The sequence below is a fragment of the Vipera berus genome (genome assembly GCF_964194415.1).
Source record: "Vipera berus genome assembly, chromosome: 2".
NCBI classification, from domain to species: Eukaryota; Metazoa; Chordata; class Lepidosauria; order Squamata; family Viperidae; genus Vipera; species Vipera berus.
Window position 1 is genome coordinate 219,999,884 of NC_138203.1, and position 22,276 is coordinate 220,022,159.

The 22,276-nt window shown below is 39.4% G+C and overlaps 1 protein-coding gene across 1 annotated transcript in view; it reads right to left on the reverse strand.

Moving 5' to 3' along the window:
* CACNA2D2 (calcium voltage-gated channel auxiliary subunit alpha2delta 2) overlaps positions 1-22,276 on the reverse strand; it is a gene marked incomplete at both ends in the record, with an annotated part of 725,967 nt that overhangs the window by 501,541 nt on the left and 202,150 nt on the right. The window contains one exon of the mRNA XM_081316808.1: positions 7,948-8,064. Within this exon, the coding sequence (XP_081172934.1) occupies positions 7,948-8,064 (117 nt within the window). The remainder of the gene's footprint in view (positions 1-7,947; positions 8,065-22,276) is intronic.

The following is a 22,276-nucleotide window of genomic DNA, read 5'->3' on the forward strand; positions in this document are numbered from 1 at the left end:
AAAATGAAGCAGCAGAATAATTTGTCAGTTTCTGCCAATTCAATTATGTTTGTCATTGCTAACACAATCTTTAAATATGCATGGACGTAAACAGATAAGAGTACAGAAAAATCAAATTGACTATATCATTGTCACAAAAAGGTGGAAGAGGTTAGTTGTAACAACAAAATTGTGGCTGGGGGCTGACTGTGGAACAGACTATGAATTGCTTATGTGCAGGTTCCAAGTCAAGCTAAAGCAGATAAGCAACCAATCCATATCCAAAACATATGAAACATGTTTCCACCATTTAAGGGGAAAACATTAGGAATCACTCTGAAGTCCTGAACTTCACTAATAGAAAACCAGAGGAATTGTGGTGTGAAGTTTAAAAAGTTGTTACAAATGAATGCATTTCCATTGAAGATGAAAGCAGACTTGGATACTGAAATATCCAAGTACAAGAGAGATGTCAATAAACAACTTATCTTAAAAATATTCCCTACTTACAAGAACCTCTAGTACTAGATAGAAGGTGAAGTTAGATCAGCACTCCAATCATTAAAACATTAGAAGGCTACAGGAAATACCGCCAGAACTATGTCAAGCAACAAAGAATCAGTAAAGGGTCCAACCAAAGTATGCAGCAACATGGTGGCCAACAGGCTGGAAGAGGTCACTCATATTCCAATACCAAAAAAAGCAGAGATTTAACAGAGTGTGCAAACTATTGTACAGTATCTTAAATTTCATAAGCTAGCAAAATAATATTTAGGATCATCAAAGACAGATTAGAATTCTGCCTGAAAAAGGAGATGTCATATTTAGAAAAGGCCAAGAAACACGAATCCTTATTGCTGGTACATGCTGGGAAATTGATGATAACTTTATTGTATGATCGGCATACATCAAAATGAAATTTCGTTGCATACAGCTCTCAAAGGGTCACCACCTCCGATATATACTCCTTGTTCGGGGCCCGCTCAAATTTCACATTGTCCATTTTAGTCTCTAGGGAGTGAACGATGGCAAACAGGACAGATGGAAATGTGGATTAGCCCTCAAATTTTCTTGTATTCTGACAACCTCGCCTTCTTTCCTTTTTCTGATGCTGACTCTTCCACCCTTTCCTTAAAGAGTCCTTGCTTCTTTTCGCCCCTGGAGCACGCTGCTGCCGCCGCCACCAACTCCTCCAAAAGCCTCTCTCTCTTCCTCTGGGCCTGCCGACAGCCTCATCCAGTTCCTTCACTCCATAAGCTCCAGGTCCTCTCCTCCTCTGCCTCCTCTGGAAACCTCCCTGATTTGCAATAGAATCCATCACTAGACCAGCAGTCAGATGTTGCTGCTGGTAGAACAAATTCAAACAGCGCCAACGACTTTTAACGGTCTCACCAACAGTTCCAAAACAACTAGAAACTCGCCAGGCCAGCAAAGATTGTCGGTTCGTATGTCGTATGTTACCTTAGTTCCACCATGTTGCTCAAACACATTAAAATCTTCCTGATCATGTGGCCTATAGCCTTTACTATCCCTCCCAAAAAGAGAACGGCAAAGAACATTTTAAAAATCCCTCAATATTTTAATTGATTGAAGAGAGGCTTTAAATTGTATTGATCATGTGAAGCTATCAAATGGGCTTAGAAAAATGGGAATTCCAGAACATATTATTGTTCTCATGCGAAAGCTTTATACAGATCAAGGAGCCATAATACAAGCAGAGATGGCAAAACAGAATAGCTCCAGATAGGCAAAGGAGTGCAACAAACCTGTATACACTCCCCTTATTCATTCAAACTATATGCTGAATATAAAGAGGAAGCTGGTTGGAAGAGGAGTGTGGTTTAAATATTAGAAGAAGAAACATCAATAAATTATGCTGCCCTGAGGACACTACACTTATAGCTGCAAAGGATCTGCAGTCTAGTACTAAAACTCAAGAATGTAATGACAAAACAGGACTAAAATTAAATATAAAGGAGATCAAACTAATAACAACTGGCACAACAACTTGATAGAGAACTGATAATGAAGGTACTGAAATGGTGGATGTTTCTACCCTTTACCATCAATAATAAAGGAGCAAACAGTCAAGAAATACACCACATACTAGAACTTGGTACAGCAGCCATGAAAGCCTTTAAAAAGATACCTCGATATATCTATATTTAGAAAGATCACTAGAGTTCAAGTACTGTGCCCTGTGATGCTCTATGGAAGTGAAAGCTGGACTTTGAAGAAGCAGGATAGAAAATATGGTGAAATATATTCAGGATTCCCAGGAGGAAGAGACATCAAATGTGTAAAGCTAAAATGGCTCCACCTTAGGAGTTCTCAACCATATGTTTAATGGTGCAAGTAATCTGTTTTTGAGTAGCAAGATTTCTGTTTATAAATAAAGGAAGGAAGCGGCTTAGAAGAACCTCAACGTGTCTTTTCTGGTTTTGGAGCCTGCAGAAAGAATATTCACATTTTTTAACATTGGTGATAGAGAATACTCATAAGAATATCAGAGAGAGATCCCTCCCCCCAAAATAACTTCAACCCAAACAAATAGCTCATTCAACAAATCAACCCAGAATCAAGGGACAACGGATGATGCAAAGACCTTGCTCTCTATAAAAGAAGGATACAGAAAGGGAAGGATACAGAAGAGAAAGACCACCAGCAAAATGGATGGACTCACCTACAGTGGCAATGGGTGTGACATTGGAAGACCTGAAGGAGAAGGTTAAGGTCAGATCCTTCTAGAGAAAATCTGTGTGGTTACTAAGCATCAACACTGACTTGATAGCACATAATCAATTAATTTCATACTGCCCAACTGCTACATTATTGTACAAAAGGAATTGCAAAACACAAACATCAACTTAATTATCTTAATTCAGGTTTCCATAGATAAATTACATACTTCAACTGTAACTTCAATAGAATGTAGAACATGCAGCATTTATATGACACAGAAAATACTCTGTGACCCAGAATAACATACAGAAATATTAAAAGCTGTTAGAGACAGGTTATATTGACATCAATACATACTTTATCTCAGAATATCTACTCTCCACCCAATTTCTTCTTGTGCAATTTATTTCCAATCCATGGAATCCTATACTTTAGTCAGAAGCTATCTTATGCTGAACAAACTAGGTCTTCATTTTGACTGAATATGCAAGGATTATGGAATCACTGTAGATTCTTACAAGTTAGCCAAAGCACTTAAGTCCTATCAACGTTGTTCAATCAATATTTATTTTGTTTTTTTTCAGGAGAGCTAAGAGATAGTAAATATTAACATTCTCATCATGCAGATCACACATATTTAATTTACTTTTGTTGATATTTTGCTCTGCAAAACAAGGTATGAATAAATGAAAGTTCTAGGATTTCTTTAGTTTTGGATGGGGCTGTACTAGCCTAGACAGACCCCGTGCATAATCTGGTGTTCTCCTGGACTTGTGTCTGCTACTTGATGAAGTTGCAGTCAATGCTAGGAGAGCCTCTGCACAACTCCATGTTGCGTGCCAGTTGTGCCCTTTCTAGATTTGGAGTCCCTGCACTAACTCAAGTCCTGGTCATCTCATGCTTGGACAATGCACTCTATATAGGGCTACCCTTGAAGGGGATCCAGAAGTTGGTGCAGAATGCAGCTGTGTAGGCAGTTCTTGGGGCTCTTAGGGTAGGCCATGTTATACTGATGTTCCATGAGTTGCACTGAGTGTTGGTTATCACCTTGAAAGCCTTTCATGGCATGGGTTCATTCTATCTGAGAAACTGGCTCAACCTGATGGAATACACATCCATGCTAGCTGAAAGGGCATACTGCGGGCCCGTCAGTCATGGAATTTATGACTTTTATTTATTGCTTTAATGTGTTAATCTGCCTTTTATTCAATATCTGTAAGCTTCCTAGAATCATCTTTGGCAGATGGGAGACATCCAAGTTTGATAATAAAATCTTAAATCAACAGGAATGTATCTCCTATTTTAGTCATTGCTGACTCAATATAAAACTTTCTTCAGTAAAATAATCCTCTAATTCTTACAGGACTATCGCAGAGAGGAAAGGTAAGGCTGTCTAGAATAAATGCAGTGAAATGCACTGACATCCTGAGTATTACGCTCATCTCATTCATTTCCATTAACTCATCCTCATCATCCCAATTCCTACGTGCATGAAAAAAAATCACAACTTTTCTTTTATTGTGAAAAAAAAGAAAGAAAAGTCCCTGGATGACTCAATTACAGTACAAAGAAGAAAAAAATAAATTTGAGGTCTGCATGTATACCCTACTGTAATATATCTTGCTTCGGGAGATACATGAAATTGCAAAAGAAACCAAAACAAAAGCCAATGTCAATTGTAGTGGGCAGTCTGCTGTGTAGTGAAATAGAAGACTTCTAATGTAGCACAATCAAGTGTTAATAGAACTTTAGAATGTAGAATGTAACAGTACAGCATCCTTAAAGCAATCATATTCCCTGCTGGCAGCTGACTTCTAAACTGTTTTAAGAAAATTCTGTCTGGTTTGGGGGCTTTGCCAGCAATTTGCCAGATGTTCAAACTAGAATTGCCAACTAGCATGCCCCCTGCTGGGCAACTCATATATATATATATATATATATATATATATATATATATATATATATATACACACACACACACACACACACATCTATATTCACACAACAAAATACATGTATACAAAGTCGAATTATACTCCCACAGACAAAAGAACCTCTCAGCAGGAGAGCGATTATAGCATTTGTTTAATGTGCAGAACATTACATCTTTGAAACCCAGCAGAACTTTTTAAATTTATTTTTCTCTCTCTGAGATGCTCGCTTTATTACAATACATTCTTTAAAGAACAAGAGGGAAAACGCTGCACCTTTTCATTCCCCCTCTCCCCAGGTACATGTGGCAGTAAACTGTAACTGTACTACTTATTCATCTGGCTTATTTGAGAACTGGAATGAAATCTTTCCTTCCCAAGTAACTGGAAAAACAGCTGAAATGGCGTTATCAGTGGACTTATTAAAAAAAAAATTAAACACCAACAAATAAATAGGTAGCTCTACTGGGTTTTGAGCCTTCGATATATAAGCAGGTACTATGACCACTACGCTGCTAAAACACCATGGTAATAATAACTGCAGCCAAGATTAGGCTGCTACCGAGTGATGACCACTGACCCAGATAAGAAGGTGTTCCTGTTTCTGCACACTGCCAGATCAGAGCACAGCATCTGAAGAAAGCTCAGCAGGCAGAACCAGAAAGCAACTTTGAACACTGAAAAACACTACTTTCAACATGGAGCAGAAAACGGGGAATGTCACATTCGTGTGGGGTGGAAATATGCAGAGTTCAAGGCATGTGCCAAGCCTTGTGAGGCACGTGAAGGGCCACACTCCAAAAGTGGTGGGACCAGGATCCATTCGGAGAGGGACTAAGAGGTAAACAAGCCCATGTTTCAAAAAATCCAAGGAAAAGGAGGTGGGCACTAAACCTTTTTTTTTACCATGGGGTAGATGCTGATGCTGCAGAACAAATGCTGGAGGGTCATACTCTTTATGTATTTCTGCTGTATGGGATGGGGTTGGTTCTGGTATTGTACAACGCTGTGTCTATCATGCAAATCACATACATATGAGTAAAACTTTGGCTAGGATTAATAGTAACATAGTGGACACTGCCTCTCTTTGAAATGTGCTTAGAAAGTTAATGTGTGGCTACAAAGAAAAATGTGAGTAGAATTTATGAGACAAATCCACTGATTCTTTTCTTGGCCTGAGGATGGCCTACTAATGTTCCCCAAGTCTCTCTGTAGCTGAGTTGGTCCAGGGACACTTTAAGGTACTGCAGCATGCTCTGAGGTAATGTTTTCCCCAATATCCTGCCAGAAGAGACTATGTGCAGCCATTGTAGAACATATTAATATGTATCAGCGAGGCAGTCTGAAACAACATATGCCATATCAGCAATCCTCTCACGCCAAGTGGTTTCCTATGAATCCAGCCTCTTCACTCTTCCTTTGGCCTCAGGGGAATTTGGAACTTTGCAGCTCCCTTTCCTTTCTTTTATAAATGCATGGATCAGCTGTTGGATCTAGAGGGTATAAAACCTTGACAATGTCCATCCTATGCATGACTTAACACATGTAATTGAAATGTAATTGAAAGAGTTTGGTGCTTACTCTGCTGTTGCCTGTGTAATTAGGAATTCCCTTCCCAGCAGTTGCTGCTCCTAAGGAAGCACAGGTCCCTTGCCTTCTCTCTTCATGTTATGTACTTGGGATAGTTTATAGTTCCCACATTAATCTTTGCAGCTGACCCTCTTTCTCAAATTCCAGTTTTTCAGTATCTGCATCTCAGCAAAAATCTGGATGACCACTAGGTGGCAGCCAAAACTTTAAAAAAAGCTCTAACTTTCTGCTCCCACCCAGTGGTCATTAAGTCAAACAGTCAATCCACAGATTCAAGGATATTAAAAACAAATGTAATTGGTCGCTGGTACAGTGGGAAATAAAAAAAAGAAAATATTAAAGTAAGCAGACTGTTTTGTATGCTGGGGCTTTTCATGTGGAACAACGTTGAGCAGAAGCTGGAATTTCATCTAAGAGAACCACCAATCAAAGCTCTCAGAATGTTGTGCACTAAAGATGTACGGTAGTATGGTGCACATTCATTCTGGGTGCCTGGTGTGGAGGTTGCAAGATTTAGAGCATCACACTTTACTCCTAGCTCTGGGATGGGGTAGGAGATCGTAGCAACTGGCCTTGAACACAGATGAAATGTGATGATACCAACAGTAGCTAAGACTGGCCCCATGTATGTGCACTGAAAAACTGAGTCCCACTGACTGTCTCTTTGAATGACTTGGGAAAGAAGGTAGCATGTGGAAAGACTGACCTAGTTAAAAGACAGGAAGGAGTGTTGTGACCTGAACTACTGCTGAGCTTTGAAAATGCCAATTGCCAAGATAACTGAAGCTGACTGCATTTTTGCATAATTGTACTTTAATCTTTATGCACTTTATTGTATTGTTTTTGCTTATCTTTCTGAAGGATCTGACTGATTTTAATCTACATTGTGAAACTATCACTGCCATGTGTTGCTTTGCTACTCCTTTAGAATTTCAGTTTTATGGACTGAAAAGTTGATATGCCTTTGAAATAAATGAGGGTTCACCAAAATTAATATATATCATTGCTTTGCGATATTATTATTGCTATTCTATTTTTTGGCATTATGAACTACTACGGTCACAAGGTTTCTGGGAAATCACAAACAGGTCATAATAACAAACAATTTAATAATATCTGCTAATGTTGAGGCAATTAAACTATGCAAAAATATGCACATATAAAAGCGATTTACTGAGAATCCTCAGTGTGATATCTAAGCAGAAAAGATAAAACAGAAAATGTACATATTGAATGTTGTCACAGGAAAAGTCAGGTCCATCTAATATTAGAGCTTAAACATGCTGATCTGCTCTGCACTGTATAACAAGGAAGGAAATTATATAAAATCAAAAGTTGGCTTGAAAACCTACTTGAAAGCCCAGATTTAACTGCAGACAATTGCTATTACTCTCTGTTTCATTCACTCACATTTTGCAAAATATCCTCCCAAAGGAGCAGAAAAGGCCACTCATCTCAAGAGCCCAAAATAGGTTAGAGCCTGAGGGAGTTTAGACTGCTTAAAAAGGAAAGGGCTAGGGGACACATTTCACACAATCTTTGATTGTAGACTTATATACGTCAGAGATGCAAAGGAGAAAATATTTGGAAGAGCTATGCAAGCACTTTGTTTAACATTATCCATTTCTTAGAAACCTTCTGTGAAACCTTGTAATAAAGTATCAATCAATCCCTGGGGATATCAGAGGATCATCACAGGTATCAATTCCATTCCCTCCTCCTGCCTTTTTCATTCAGACGCACTGAAACGGGGGAGCCATTTTACCTTTAAAGCTTGAACTTTCTTGGCCAGGAGACTCTCAATGTCCCCTGCCACTTTCTCCACGATTTTTTCAGGGATGTTGTCTCTTACTTCAAATAAATTCTTCTTCTCATCATAGATCTGTTGAAAGAGATGAACAAAGAAAGAAATTGGAGCGCTGACAAATTCAAACCTTCTATAAAATACTTCTGGAAAAGAAAAAAAAAGAAACCACTAATAGAATAGAACACCGTCAATGTTCAGAGTAGGAAATACCATGACCAATCTATAATAAAGTTCTTAAACCAAACAACTGCCTATGGACAGCTTTTTTCACTCAATATATTTTCTTCTCATATGTGCAGTTATCTTAGCATTCCTTGCAGGGACCTTTCTCTTATTGCAGTGTCTGGTGAAAAAAGCAACCTACGTCTCACAGATTTTAATATATCTAATTCTAATGATTAGGCAAAATTAATTCATTGTAGGATGAAGGACGCTCCTCTGAAATTACCTTCAGTGGCAGATTAATCTATCAGTGCATGTATGAGTGATAGAAGCTTCTCAGTCTAGGTCTCCCACTCTCTGAGACAGGAGTGATTGGCCCACCAAGTCAGCTTCTGTGCTTAATGGAAGAAATCACATGAGCAAAACCTTGTTTTCTCTTTTCCCCTCCTCTCCTAGTCCAATACCTTAACCACTATACTACACTGACTCTACATATTTATATTTACCTGTAGCTCAATATCTACACATATAGTGTACATACATGCATAGTACTAAGATATTCATAACTTTTTTTTTAATTCCATTTATATCCCGCCCTTCTCTGAAGACTCAGGGTGGCTTACAAGCTTAGCAGTAGCCTTCATTCTATGTATATGCCTGCTTATTAGGGCTTTCACACACACCCCAAGCGGCATTATTACAAAGTCAGCTTAATTGCCCCCAACAATCTGGGTCCTCATTTTACCTACCTCGGAAGGATGGAAGGCTGAGTCAACCTTGAGCCTGGTGGGATGCGAACCTGCACTAATTGCAGGCAGCTGGTGTTACTTAAGGAGGCATTAGCCCACTGCTCCACCAAGGCTCTTGTACCCAACTTGTTCTTGGGTACGTTGAATTGGATGTTTTTAATGTTTTCCTTACTGGTTTTTCTGCTTTTATTGTTTTTTTTAAAGAAAATTAATCATAATATCTTTTCTGAATTATAAACCACCCAGTCATTGACTGAGATGGGTGGCCATAGATTTGAAGAAATAAACAAACAAATAAAATGTGTAACTGAAGTATTATAAAAGAGAAGGCAGTAAAAATGGATTTACAGCATCCAGACCGATAGTTAATGTCAAAAGTGCAGAGGATGTAAAAAAAATAGATGTAGAAACACAAGATTGTATTTGAGTGCCTGGCCAGTTATTTAATTTCTTTGATTTTTGCTTTTCAGAACAGCCTTCCACTTTTATAAGTTGAGCATGCCATGTGGTCAGAAGCCTTTGAAATTGAGATTCTAATTTTCTCAGGATATTTATGGTATGCCCCCAAGCCTTAATCAGAAAACTATTTTGTGAAATCCCACATATGCCCAATCCAGTGGTTGAAACCTAGCACACTGCCCTCATCTCTCCCACTGTGCGTATAATTCAGTGGATATTGAGACTAGCAGCAGATGGTACATAGCTGAAGGTGGTGGAAGAGCCAGTGAAGCTCAAAACAGAAAATGAAACAGACTAATATGATTAAAAGTCTATAAGAAAAAAAGGGAAAATATTTAGAGTAAATAAATGGAAACCAGCAAGCTGTCTCAATTTTTATATCTACAGACCACTGCTATCATGTCATATAGCACTTGAAATGGCAACAGCACTATAATTTGCATCAGAGAAACCAATTAGTTCAGCAAGGTAACAGTCTCCACCTACATCCTTATCATGAACTCTTAGAATTAGTTTCTCTTCACTTATGTCTTTGCATATACAAAAAATATGCACACAAGTTTACAAAAACAACCCTCTTCAACCTGGTGCATTCTACATGTTGAACTGTACTCCCTGTAATTTCCAATTAGTATTATCCAGCTATTATCTATCCAATTACCCCAAGAAACCCTTTAATTCCAAATCAGTGTAGCCATGAACCAAATTATGGAATTTGTGGTCGAACAGACACAGAGAGCACTAAGTTGGCAAATGATGATATAGAAGATTCAAGAGAATTTGTGATTCGCTCAGCATACCATAGAGAAAAGAAACCATGGCACAGAATGATCTACAAATCTGGCTGCAGTAAGCAGCAAGTCTGACAACAACCTCAACCCTGCACATAACCTGCTATCTATGCCAGACAAAAATGGATGTGTATAAAAAAAATCTGGAGGGCCTAATCTGAGAAACATTGCTATAGACTATCAACACACATCAAAGACACATGATGCCATTCAACGGGCAACTACCAAGTCTGACTATGGTAGGTAAGTATAGATAAAGCAGACAAGCCTTAATATTTCTATTCTTACTGTATATATCTTTCCACAGACTTTGTGCAATGCACAGATAATATTATTGTTTCAAAATAAAGGCAAGCTTTGTGAAGCAGTATCAGAAACAAATTTTTGAACACTGTAGCCTAAATATCATATGGAAGGATGCAAATACCCAACACTGAATATTTATCTAATGTTGTTTCTGGCAGTGGGCCTCTTCCATGCTTTTCTAAAAATTGCCTTTGACCTGCTGTGTGAAAAGGCTGCTCCTTCCATGTCTTTCTAAAAAATGCCTTTGACCTGCTGTGTGGAAAGGCTGTTCCTTCGTGATAATATAAGGGCAGCTGGAGGTGAACTGATGTTCCTGAATACCAATCTTAGACTTTCCCCTTGTCAAACAGCAAGCTGTACATGCCAGAGGATGGAAAAAATACTATACAAAACCATTTAATATCAGGGAACATGGTATAATGGATTCTTATGGTCTCTCCTCCCTTCTCTTATTTTTCTTTGGGTAACAGCATAACAAAGTAATGTGTTTTGAAGGCACAGCAGCTCCAACTGAGCAGCAGCAATTTGGGAAGCAAAAGAAAAAGGAATAACCTTCAAGGACAAAATCTTGGATGCAGAGGGCATCCTGACAGCAGCATTTTGCTATTATGAAATGCCAAATCTCTTCCTATTGGCTATTGCTGATTTTATCCAGAAAAAATATATACTACTGTAGACTGTGTTGTGTATTTGCCCCATTAGACCCCGATGCTTTCAGTCTTCAGAAGCAATTCTGTACACAACACAACAAAATAAGATACTGCCTTTTATAGATGAAATATTTACCTATTGTAGTTTTTCTGTACATGAATCTTTCTGGCCAGGGATTATGGGAGCTAGCTTGGAATGCTGATAACTACTATATGAAAATAACTCTGGTAACCATTGCAGAACAGATAGATTTTATGAATCAGTCAACAGTATAGATCAGGGTAGGCAACCTTGGCTCTTTTATGACTTGTGGACTTCAACTCCCAGAATTCCTGAGCCAGCCATGCTGAGGAGAAATGGAGAGATTTCCAAGCTGGTTCAGGAATTCTGGGGTTGAAGTCCACGAGTCATAAAAGAGCCAAGGTTGCCTACCCCTGGTATAGATATAAACCCAGAGAAAATGCTTATGTTGTCAGTAACAGTTTCAATGATTGTCACTCTTGCTAGTTATCGTGTTGTCTACAAATAAAACTCGAATGCAGATCTAGGCAACCTTGTACACCAGGATTTATTTCTTAATAAATATCTATAAATAAATAAATGACATGAAATCAACAAGTAGGAAGTAGAGACAAGAATTTGTATGAAGTTAGTGTGTTTTTAACAAGTGAGCAGGTAGGGAGCCTCTTCCCCTCCAGGTGTTGCTCAGCTACAACTTTCACAATATCTAATGGTGAAACATGTGGAAAACTGTAATTCAGCAACATGGTTGGAAAAACTGCTTGGCCACCCTTAATCTAAAGTTATTTGTGAAATACTGAGATGGCCATGTTCGCTGATCAGACCAAATTATGCAAAGTAATAAAAATAAACAGATTGCAAAGTGCTCCAGAAGGGCTTTCTCCAAGCTGGATAAATAGCAAGAGCATGAAAATGTTTTAATATAAACACAAAATGGTGCTCATGGAAAAAATAATTATATCTATCCAATGACAGTGTATGAGTTACAGATCCTGGAGCCATGATAGGTAAATTTAATGATAATGTCAACCTGGCGTAGTCAACCATGAAGAATACAAAAGAAGATGATATAGAAAGATAAAAAATAAACTATCAGTATTATGCTTTTTCGGTGAGCCATTTCTAGAGAGAAGGCTGTGGACATACTGGAAATACTCTGTAGAACAATTGCTGTATCTCAAAAAGTATACTGTAGAATTGGTAAAAAGTAAAGAACTGGTAGGGAGTTGGATCAACTCTCCTCTAAGATAAGGTTGGAACAATTGAACCTTTTTAAGTTTAGGGGGAAAAGATTAGTCAGCGGATGTACATGCTCATAAAATTATGAACTGCATGGAGAAAACAGATAAGGGGTTCTTTTTCTCATTCTTTCATTTATTAGAGCCTGAAGGCCTACAATAAAGCTGAATATTGGGAAATTTAAGACAGGCAAAAGGACATACATCTTGTATAATTAAACTATGGAATTTGTTACCACATGTGGTGGTTAAGAGGCCCTAACGGAAAAGCAGCTCAAACAAATTCATGATGAAGTCTTCAGTGGTAGCTCGCCTTAAACAGCTCTAAGACCTCTTAGAGGCAACCAAGTATTTCATTGTCAACTGCTGGGTGAACAGAGCAGGCTGCTCAACTGGATATGTCTTTGGCAAAATCAGTATTAAACAGTAGAGTTTAATGGTATGAGATAGGGGTCCCCAACGCCGAGTCTGTGCACCGGTCCGTGGCATGCCAGAAACTGGGCCACGCAAGCAATCAGGGAAAGTTAAAATGTCAACATTTGGAAAGCCAATATGTGTGTGTGTGTGTGTGTGTGTGTGTGACAAGAAGTAATAAAGAAGAAGTCACCACCAAATCATTTGAAGCAGCTAAAAGGAGAATACCATGCAGTGAGTGAAATGCCTACTACTTCCAAATATTTTTTACAACTTCTACAGAGTTTGAATGTTCTCAGTAGGCTTTTTCTGTTATGCAAAGCTTCTAAAAGCTCAAAGTGCTGTGCATTTCCCAATCATTTCTGAGAAAAGAAATTGTTTCTCTAACTGCTCCGTGAGAATATTTTCAATTTTATAACTTAAAAAAGGTACAAGAAAAACAGGCACATTTTCAATACTATTGGCAAGGTTATTTCTGAAGGACTTTAAAAAATATGCAGCTGATCTTGTTTTCTTACTATGGGAATGAAAAAGACAGTCAGCTCAAATCTATGCATACCTATTCAAAACTGCATTTCACTGGCCTCAGTACAATTTAGCACTGTATTAAGCACCATTAGACTTTTGATTCTTAGTGTATTCAGGCAACCATCATAGGCAGTTTATTGGTAATTCCGATTGCTTGTTATTGTTATTGCAGATTGTTATTTCAGATTGAATTGTGGTTTACTATTCAGAATCTATATAAAGAAGGTAAATGTCAATTAATCTATGAAGACACAGACAAGCCAGCTCAAGGTTACATTGAGGTTTAATAATCCTGAATGATTAACCATGTATATGTGACTAATCAGAAGTAACATTTCCAATGCAGAAAATTGTTTTTCTTCTGTTTTCTATATTTTTCCAATTCACTTGCAGAATAACATAGAGAAATGGTAGGTGCAAATAAAATTAAATTGCTTTCAAATAAGTTTTACTATAAAAACATTACTGATTACCGTAATTAAGAGTCAAGATGGTGTTGACTCTTAGGGACCATACAGACTTTCTCCACAATGATCTGTCCTTAACCTGGTCTTTCAGTTCTTTTAACAATAACCACATGGTAATATCAAAACACTGTACTTTTTTCAAGGCCAGGCTGTCTTTCTTATTAAATGTCATAGGATGATTGATTATATGCCATCAAGTCAGTATCAATTCATAGTAACAATATAGATAGGATTTCTCAGTGATGAACTATCTCCAATCCGGACATTCACGTCTCACAATCATGTATTCATTGCTGCTATAATTGAGTCCATCCACTTTGTTGCTGGTTATTATCATCATGTCATTCCTTCCATCTTTCCCAACACAATGGACTCCTCAGGGGCTGTGCCTTTGCCTAATATACAATTTGAGCCTAGTCATTTGTGCCTGAACTGCAAGGTGCAGTGGCTCTGTGGTTAGAATGGAGGCTTGACAATTGACAAGTCCGAGTTTGAGACCTGGGTACTGTGTGGTAGGATGAGTTCCCAGCACTCACTTCCATTCCTGCCAACCTAGCAGTTTGAAAGCATGTTAAATGCAAATAGATAAATAGGTACCACTTTGATGGGAACCTGTGGGAGGATGAGAGAGGGAAGTCCCCATTGCACATCCCCCAGGCAATGGTGACATCACCGGCTAATACCTCTTGACCCGGAAGCACCTTGGTGGCTGCTTCCAGGTCCCAACAACTGCCAAACATCTATTATCTTTGATACAGTAGACTCCCAGCTTTCTGTACATGATCATAAGCCAAATAAATAAATAAAATGTACCTTAACTTAGAACTTGGTTAATTTGTTCTGTGAACTGTTCATTTTCTTGGCTGTCCATGATATTCTGATGTCTTCTGCAAACGTTCAAAAGCATCAATACTATTTCTATCCTGCTTCTTCACACTTCAGCTTTTACATCAATTGCCTGCACAATTCTGATGCCCATCACCACATCTAAAAATTGCTACTCCAGAGGTACTCCAGTCTGAGGTATATTTCTTGACTGGTGGATTTTCTGCTGTTGACAGTCAAGCTAGTTATCCTGAATTTCATTACTAGAGCTTGGAGTTCATTTTCATCTTTTAAAGTTGCACCATGAGTACAGAATATATTCTTGATATTTCTTCCTATAATTTTAAGATCATGCTCATTTTATTTCAGTCCAGCATCCCTCTCTATGTATTCAACATATAGTTATAGGATGAAATGGATGGATTTTCTTGAGTCTGACTCAGTATTCCATAAAGGATCTTACAACTTGTAGCCCTTCTTATAACCATTATTGTTGTAACTGTTATTGCAACTCAACTATTACCAATATATTTTGCAAAATCTTTCTGCACAATTGAGTGGCCATCTGTGGAGATAAGAAGGCAGACTGAGATTTCCTTGTACATTTTCACTTTCTCCTACCTTTTTAAACACTGAATAGGGAAATTCTACATTTACCTATTTCTAATTCTATCTATCTATCTATTAATCTATCTATCTATCTATCTATCTATCTATCTATCTATCTATCTATCTATCTATCTATCATCTATCTTTACCTATCTAATTTAGAAACTGCCTATTTCCCTCACAGAGATTATCCTCATTTTATACAACTTTCTAAACTTGGGAGGAATGAAATCTTGTAGAAGAACCAGCAACAAAATACTGAAACATACACTATATATAATAACATATAAATACTGTATAAGAAAAAAATATCTCAGTTTTAAATTTAAACTATGCATCCTCCTTGTTCCCTAAGATAATTTTGGTAATATATAGAAAATGGTTCATAGTTTCAATTAAGCCATTCAACAAAACTTCAAATTAGAAAGTTAGTGGTTGAAAAGAAGGACACTCCAAAGAAAAAAACAAACTAGAAGAAATGTAGGTAAACATCTCTCCTACACATTCTAGATATCACTTTCATCAATCAATCAATCAATCAATCAATCAATCAATCAAAATAGAGCTGGAAGGGACCTTCAAGGTCTTCTAATCCAACGCCCTGCTCAAGCAGGAGACCCTATGTCAGACAAGTGTCTGTCCCAAGTCTCTTAAAAACCTCCAGTGATGAAGCATCTATAACTTCTGAAGCCAAGCTGTTCCACTGGTTAATTGTCCTCACTGTTAAGAAGTTTCTCCTTAGTTCCAGGTTGCTTCTCTCCTTGATTAGTTTTCATCTATTGTTTCTTGTCCTGCCTCCAGGTACTTTGGTAAATAAGTTGACCTCTTCCTCTTTGTGGCAATCTCTCAAATGCTGGAATACTGCTATCATGTCACCAATAGTCTTTTTTTTTCTCTAGACTAGCCAAAAACAAATCCTGCAACCATTCTTCATATGTTTTAGTCTCCAGGCCTTTAATCATGTTAGTTGCTCTTCTTTGCACTTTTTCCCGAAGTCTCAACATCTTTTTTGTAATGTGATGACCAAAAGTGGATGCAGTATTCCAGGTGTGACTAAAACTTTATAAAGCGGCACTAACAACAAGTCCCAAAGACTGAGTGGGATGGAGAAGACCTTTAGGAGGACTTTATGATCCAGGAATTGAGATAGTTTAAATTGTAGCATAGTTTGAGAATGCCTCAGTTAGGTTCAGAATTCCTCTGATAACATACTTCCCAATCTTTGTATTTAGTAGATTCTACAAATCTTTTCAAATTTGCACTAGCCAATCTGTAGCAGGGTATAATACAGAGCATACTAACCAATACTCTGAATTGCTGCTCTGTGACATCTCCGTATCTAGAGAAATTGCTTGTAGAAATAAACTAGGATTAATAAACTGAGAGACTGGGCACTTGCATGTATGATCTGCTCTCTCCAGAATAATCAAAGTAAAAGGTCAGAATTCAAATTTTAGTCAGTTTAATTTAAAAGGAATACATCATTCATTTCAACTTGCTAATTCTTGGAGTAGTCAGTGGATCTGAATAATGAAGACCATAGGTTCTTTTGCTCCATTAAATTCTACTTCATGAATCACTTTTAATACCGGGAATCAACAAAAATGGACATAAGTGTTCAGACTGCTTGCAAAACACCACAGGAAAGCCAAGATTGAGCGCTTCTCAAAATCTAGAAGAAACACTGTGCAACATCTATTTCCCAGGCTCACCTAGTTATCTTAAATGTAATTATCTGGTGCCTATATTTCATAGTGTTTTTGTAATCATAGTGCTGTCTCTATTACATTAATAAGATGTCAACTTCTTTGCAGCATCACGGATATTCAAGCAGGCAACGACAGAAGTGACATCTGATTTCACTATTAGAATCATTGAACAATTACCACAGTGGCATTGATTTGGAAAATGGAGTGAAATTTAGTACAAAAGGAATAGACACAGATCATGGTGGCAGGACTGATGTATGGCAGAAAGGCAAGAGAAAAGGGGAATAAACAAGCACATGTTTTTGAAGGAATGCTGAGCAAGGACAAAACAGTAAGATTTTGAGAGTGCTCCAATCCAGCCAGTTTAATTCAAGGCAGAGATCAGCACAATTTTAGTGTCACCTATGACATCAACCAAATTGCAGCAACATTGCAAAGTCTTCCAGTAGTCACAGTCATGCTGATCCAAGATGCTTGTTGTTCTCAGAGGGAGGTAAATAAGCCAATTTTAAACAGGATGCACATGTTGCTGACTCAGAGCTAAGTACTAGCAGGCAAAGAAAAAAATTCTACAGCTGCTCTCCCCGTTTCCAGTCTTCAGCATCCCCCAATAAGACCCACTTTCTATGAGAACAGTAAGGATATAAATGATAAAATGTTAAGTGTGACCTAAAAAAAAACCCTTGTCTTCTGTGTACGTTGCACTCTTAAGCAGTTTTTTCCCCATTATTTAAATAATAACCAACCAACTATCCAAGCAATTATTTATGAAAAGGAGTAAGAAATTGATTTATGTGTTTATGTAGACAAGCAAACAGACCCAAACATACACAAAAGTTCTGCTGGTTGGTTAAATAATAGCTCCAGGTACGTAAATGGAGCATAGTAAATAGAAGGTGGTGGAATTAACCTAACACTAAAATAATAAATAAATAATTACACTTTTCATATATAATCTGTTTGGTTCAGGTAGACAAGGACTCAGAGTGGTTCACAATGAAAAGAGTTTATTCAATACACATAAGTCAACTGTCAACTGTCAAATGTTTCAAGCTTTTATAGTAGAACTGTTTCAACTGTAACCAATCATCAATCGCTATCTTCCCGCTCTTTGCTACTTTAACCAATGGTTGCACCAGAATCTCCCGCTTCAAGAACCTACTTTTGCAACCTGCTATTTTACATGTTTGCAACTATTTACAGACACAACACCCCTTACCCCCCAGTTGTTGTTATTTATTGACATAGTCCCTTAAATATTTGGGTGGCCTATGGACTCTTGAAGGATATCTATTGCTTTGGATACCTATGTCATTCCTATCTGATTGTCTGCTTGGCTGGCTTACTCTGGTGGACCTGGACTCTTGGCTAATTGGCTCAGATGCTTCTCTGTTAACAATTTGTGGTTGTTGTTGTGTTTGATGTTCAGCTATTGCCGGCCTACTCAGAGGGGGCAGTTCCCAGTCAATTTGACTGTGTTGTTGTTGGTTAGCTGTGGACGGGCTGGTTTGCATTTCTGCTTCCCCACTAACAGGCATGTTGTTGTCAATGAGCCCTGATGCAATGTTCCCCCCGTGTAAACTTTGATCCCCCTCAACTGGCATACAGCCAATAGTTCTCTTCCTTAGCTGATCTATATGTCTTTTGCTAACCCTGTTCCCTTCCCCCTCAATAGTGTAAGACAAGGGACCCAATATCTCAGTGACCACCCCTGGAATCCATTTGTCCCCTTGTGCATAATTCCTGGCCCAGATTAGGTCCCCAATTTTGAATGATCTGTTTGGAATGTCCAGTTCCGCACTTGATGGTAGTCTGTCAGGATGTAACCTGTCCAGTTTGGTGGTTAATCTCTTCCCCCACCTCATTTCAGCTGGGCTTTTACCAGTAGCCGTACATGGGGTCGTATGTTGGGTCAGCAAGAAGTCTGCCAGTCTTTGGTGCCAGTCGCCTCGGATGATTCTCTTTAATGCGTCTTTAGTGGTCCTCACATTTCGTTCAGCCAAGCCGTTGGTGGACGGGTGGAAGGGTGCTGATGTCGTGTGTTTAATCGAGTTGGCCCTGAGGAAATCCTGGAATTCAACAGAGGTGAATTGGGGCCCATTATCTGACACAATTACATCAGGTAACCCGTGAGTGGCAAAGAGGCCCCTTAAAACTTGTATTGTTTTACCAGAAGTCATTGAACTGACGGGTACTACCTCTAGCCATCTAGAGAAACTGTCCACTACTACAAGAAAGGTTAACCCCTGGAAAGGTCCAGCAAAATCAATATGAATCCTGGACCAAGGATTCCTGGCTAACTCCCACTTATGAGTACGTGTGTGTTGCAGCTCAGGCCTAGAACGTTGACATAAATAGCAATTAGAAACACATTCTTCAATGTCCTTGTCAAGTCCTGGCCACCACAAGTGGCTCCTAGCCAATGCCTTCATACGTACTATGCCAGGGTGCCCCTCGTGTAGTTCTAATAAGATTGTAGGTCTGTGGATTTCGGGAATGACAACACGGTTTCCCCACAGAACACATCCCAAATGGGATGACAGTTCATCCTTTCTTCTAAAATAAGGAATGTATTTGGCATCCGGGTTAGTACTTGGCCACCCACTAAGGACCCAGGCCATAATTCTTTTTAGGATATGGTCATTATTTGTTGCCACAGCTATATCTTTAGCGGTTAAGGGCCAGTCAGGAATGTCCTGTAAAGACATTATTTGTCCCACAGGGGCAGGGTCTTCCTCAGTGACATTTAATGGCAGTCTGCTAAGGGCGTCAGCATGTCCCATTTCCTTGCCCGGTCTGTGTTGGAGGGAGAATGAATATGCTGAGAGGAAAATTGACCACCTCAGCATTCTTGGTGACATTATTTGGGGTGTCTGTTTATCCGTGGTAAACAGTCCCAATAAGGGTTTATGGTCAGTGAGTATGGTAAAGTTCCTACCATAAAGGTAATCATGGAACTTTTTTACTCCTGCCACGATTGCTAATGCTTCCCTATCTATCTGTGCGTAATTCCGCTCTGCTTTAGTAAGCGTCCTGGAATAATATGCGATTGGCTTTTGAACACCCTGGTTGTCCAAGTGGCTGATAACAGCCCCCACACCATAAGGTGAAGCATCGCACGCTAAATAAATTGGTTTATTTTCAATAAAATGGGTTACTGTTGATTGGCTGGAAAGAATGTCTTTTAATGTTTGGAAACTAACTCTATGTTTGTTAAGCCACTGCCAAGGGGTCTTTTTGTCTAAAAGTCTATGGAAAGGTTCTGCTATGGCAGCTTTGTGTGGCACAAATGTGTGGTAAAAATTTACTAATCCAAGGAAGGCTTGTAATTCAGCCTTGTTTTTTGGTTCTGGTGCCAATTTAATTGCCTTGATTTTATCAGGGGTAGGATGAATTCCATTTTTGTCTATTCTAAATCCTAGAAATTCAGTGGACTTAACCCCAATGGAACATTTTTCCTTTTTTAATTTCAGTCCAGCCCTCCTAAATCTTTCCAGTACCTGTTCCAGCCGCTCTGCTAATATTTCTTCATTTCTTCCAGCTATCAAGACATCATCAAAATAAGGGCATACACCAGGTATGCCCTTTAAGGTCCTCTCCATCACTTCTTGGAAGATGCCTGGAGCTGCTGCAATACCAAATTGCAGTCTGTGGACTCGGAACGCCCCCTTGTGGGTAACTATCGTCTGAGCTTCTGCAGCCTCTTCAGAAACAGTTAATTGCAAATACGCCTGCACCAAGTCTAACTTGGCAAACATGGCGCCGTCCTGTATCGTGGCGAGGACCTGCTTCACCGTCGGGACCGGGTAAGCGTGTTTTTTCATTCCCAGGTTCAGGGTGGCTTTGTAGTCAGCGCAGATCCTCACATCCCCGTTAGGTTTAAGGGGTGTGACGATCGGCGTTTCCCACAAACCACCCTCGACTGGTTCTAAGACGCCTTGGCCTACAAGCTTGTCGAGCTCGGCCTCGATTTTTTGCTTCAGGGCGAAAGGCACCCTTCGGGCCTTAAGCCTGATGGGTTTAACCGCCGGGTCTAGATTAAATTTAATTGGGGCCCCTTTGTATTTACCTAAAGACCCATCGAATACGTCTGCGAATTCATTGCAGACTGATTCGATGGTCTTATTTTTAATAACTGTGTTTATTCCCCCTATCCAAATGCCCAGGGCAGGGAACCAGTTAAGGCCAATTAAACTAGTCCTCTGGCCCTCAGTCACTATTAAATCTAAAACTCCCTTAAACCCCTTAAATTTAACACTAAGGGTAATTTTCCCTTTTATCTTTATTGGGGTTTTTTGAAAATCGGTTAATTGGATTTTGGTTGAACTAAGTGGAATTTTTCTGCCACTTATTTGTTCAATCATTTCCAGGGTTTCACTAGATATTATGGACACTGAGGCCCCTGAATCTATTTCCATTTTGCAAGGAACCCCTTGCAAATGGACTATGATTTTTAATTTTCCTTCCGGAAAATTATTACTTTTCCTTTTCCTGCTATAATTGACACGCGCCACCATCCCGCAGTTCGGAATTTTAGCCCACGGTCTAGGGGTCTCTTTGCCACTATGGTAAGGGGTTACCTTACCTTCGGGCCAAACGTCGACTTCATGAAGGCGATTGTCGCGTGCACGACCCCTGCAGATTGCTTGGATGTGGCCGGTCTTCCCACACGATCTACATTTGGCGGTACGGAATCTGCAAGTGGCGCGGGGATGGTTGCCCCCGCAGCTGCCGCACCGGTTGTCGTTGTCGCGCGGTCTCGTTGCGGAGTCTCTCCACGGTCGTTGGGCCGCTGTCATTTGTCGTTGCGGTGTTGCGGTTTGGAATCTGCGGTTCGATTCAGGCCCCTCACTTCGGGATGTTTTTGGCGCCATTTTCCCAAATCGTCTGGAGACTTCGGCAATGTCATCTTCCCATTGCTGGTCCACCTCCCCGCAGTCCACAAGGCCTTCTTGGTTGATTTCGGCAGGCGCGGCCATGCTACTGCGGGGGGGGTCGCGATACCCGGTGGATTCGTACGTTAATAGTTCGTCCAGTACTTCTTGCAAATCGCCGGTGGGCTTGGCGATTATTCTATTTTGTAGCTGCTCGTCTCGCAAGCCCAGTACTACTCGGTCCCGAATTCTGATTTCCAAGTTGTCATACTTGCAACGTACTGCGGCTTCCCTGACGGCAGCAACGAATTTTTGAATTGATTCGCCCGGTCTCTGGTTTCTTTTTTCAAAAATACGACGCCAAAAGAGTTCGGATCTCCTAGGCGTGAAATGTACTTTTAGTTTAGCTAGCAGATCGGCATACGGCACACTAGAGACCGGCTGTGGTTGACACAGTCCTACAGCGATCCTATATACTGGTGTG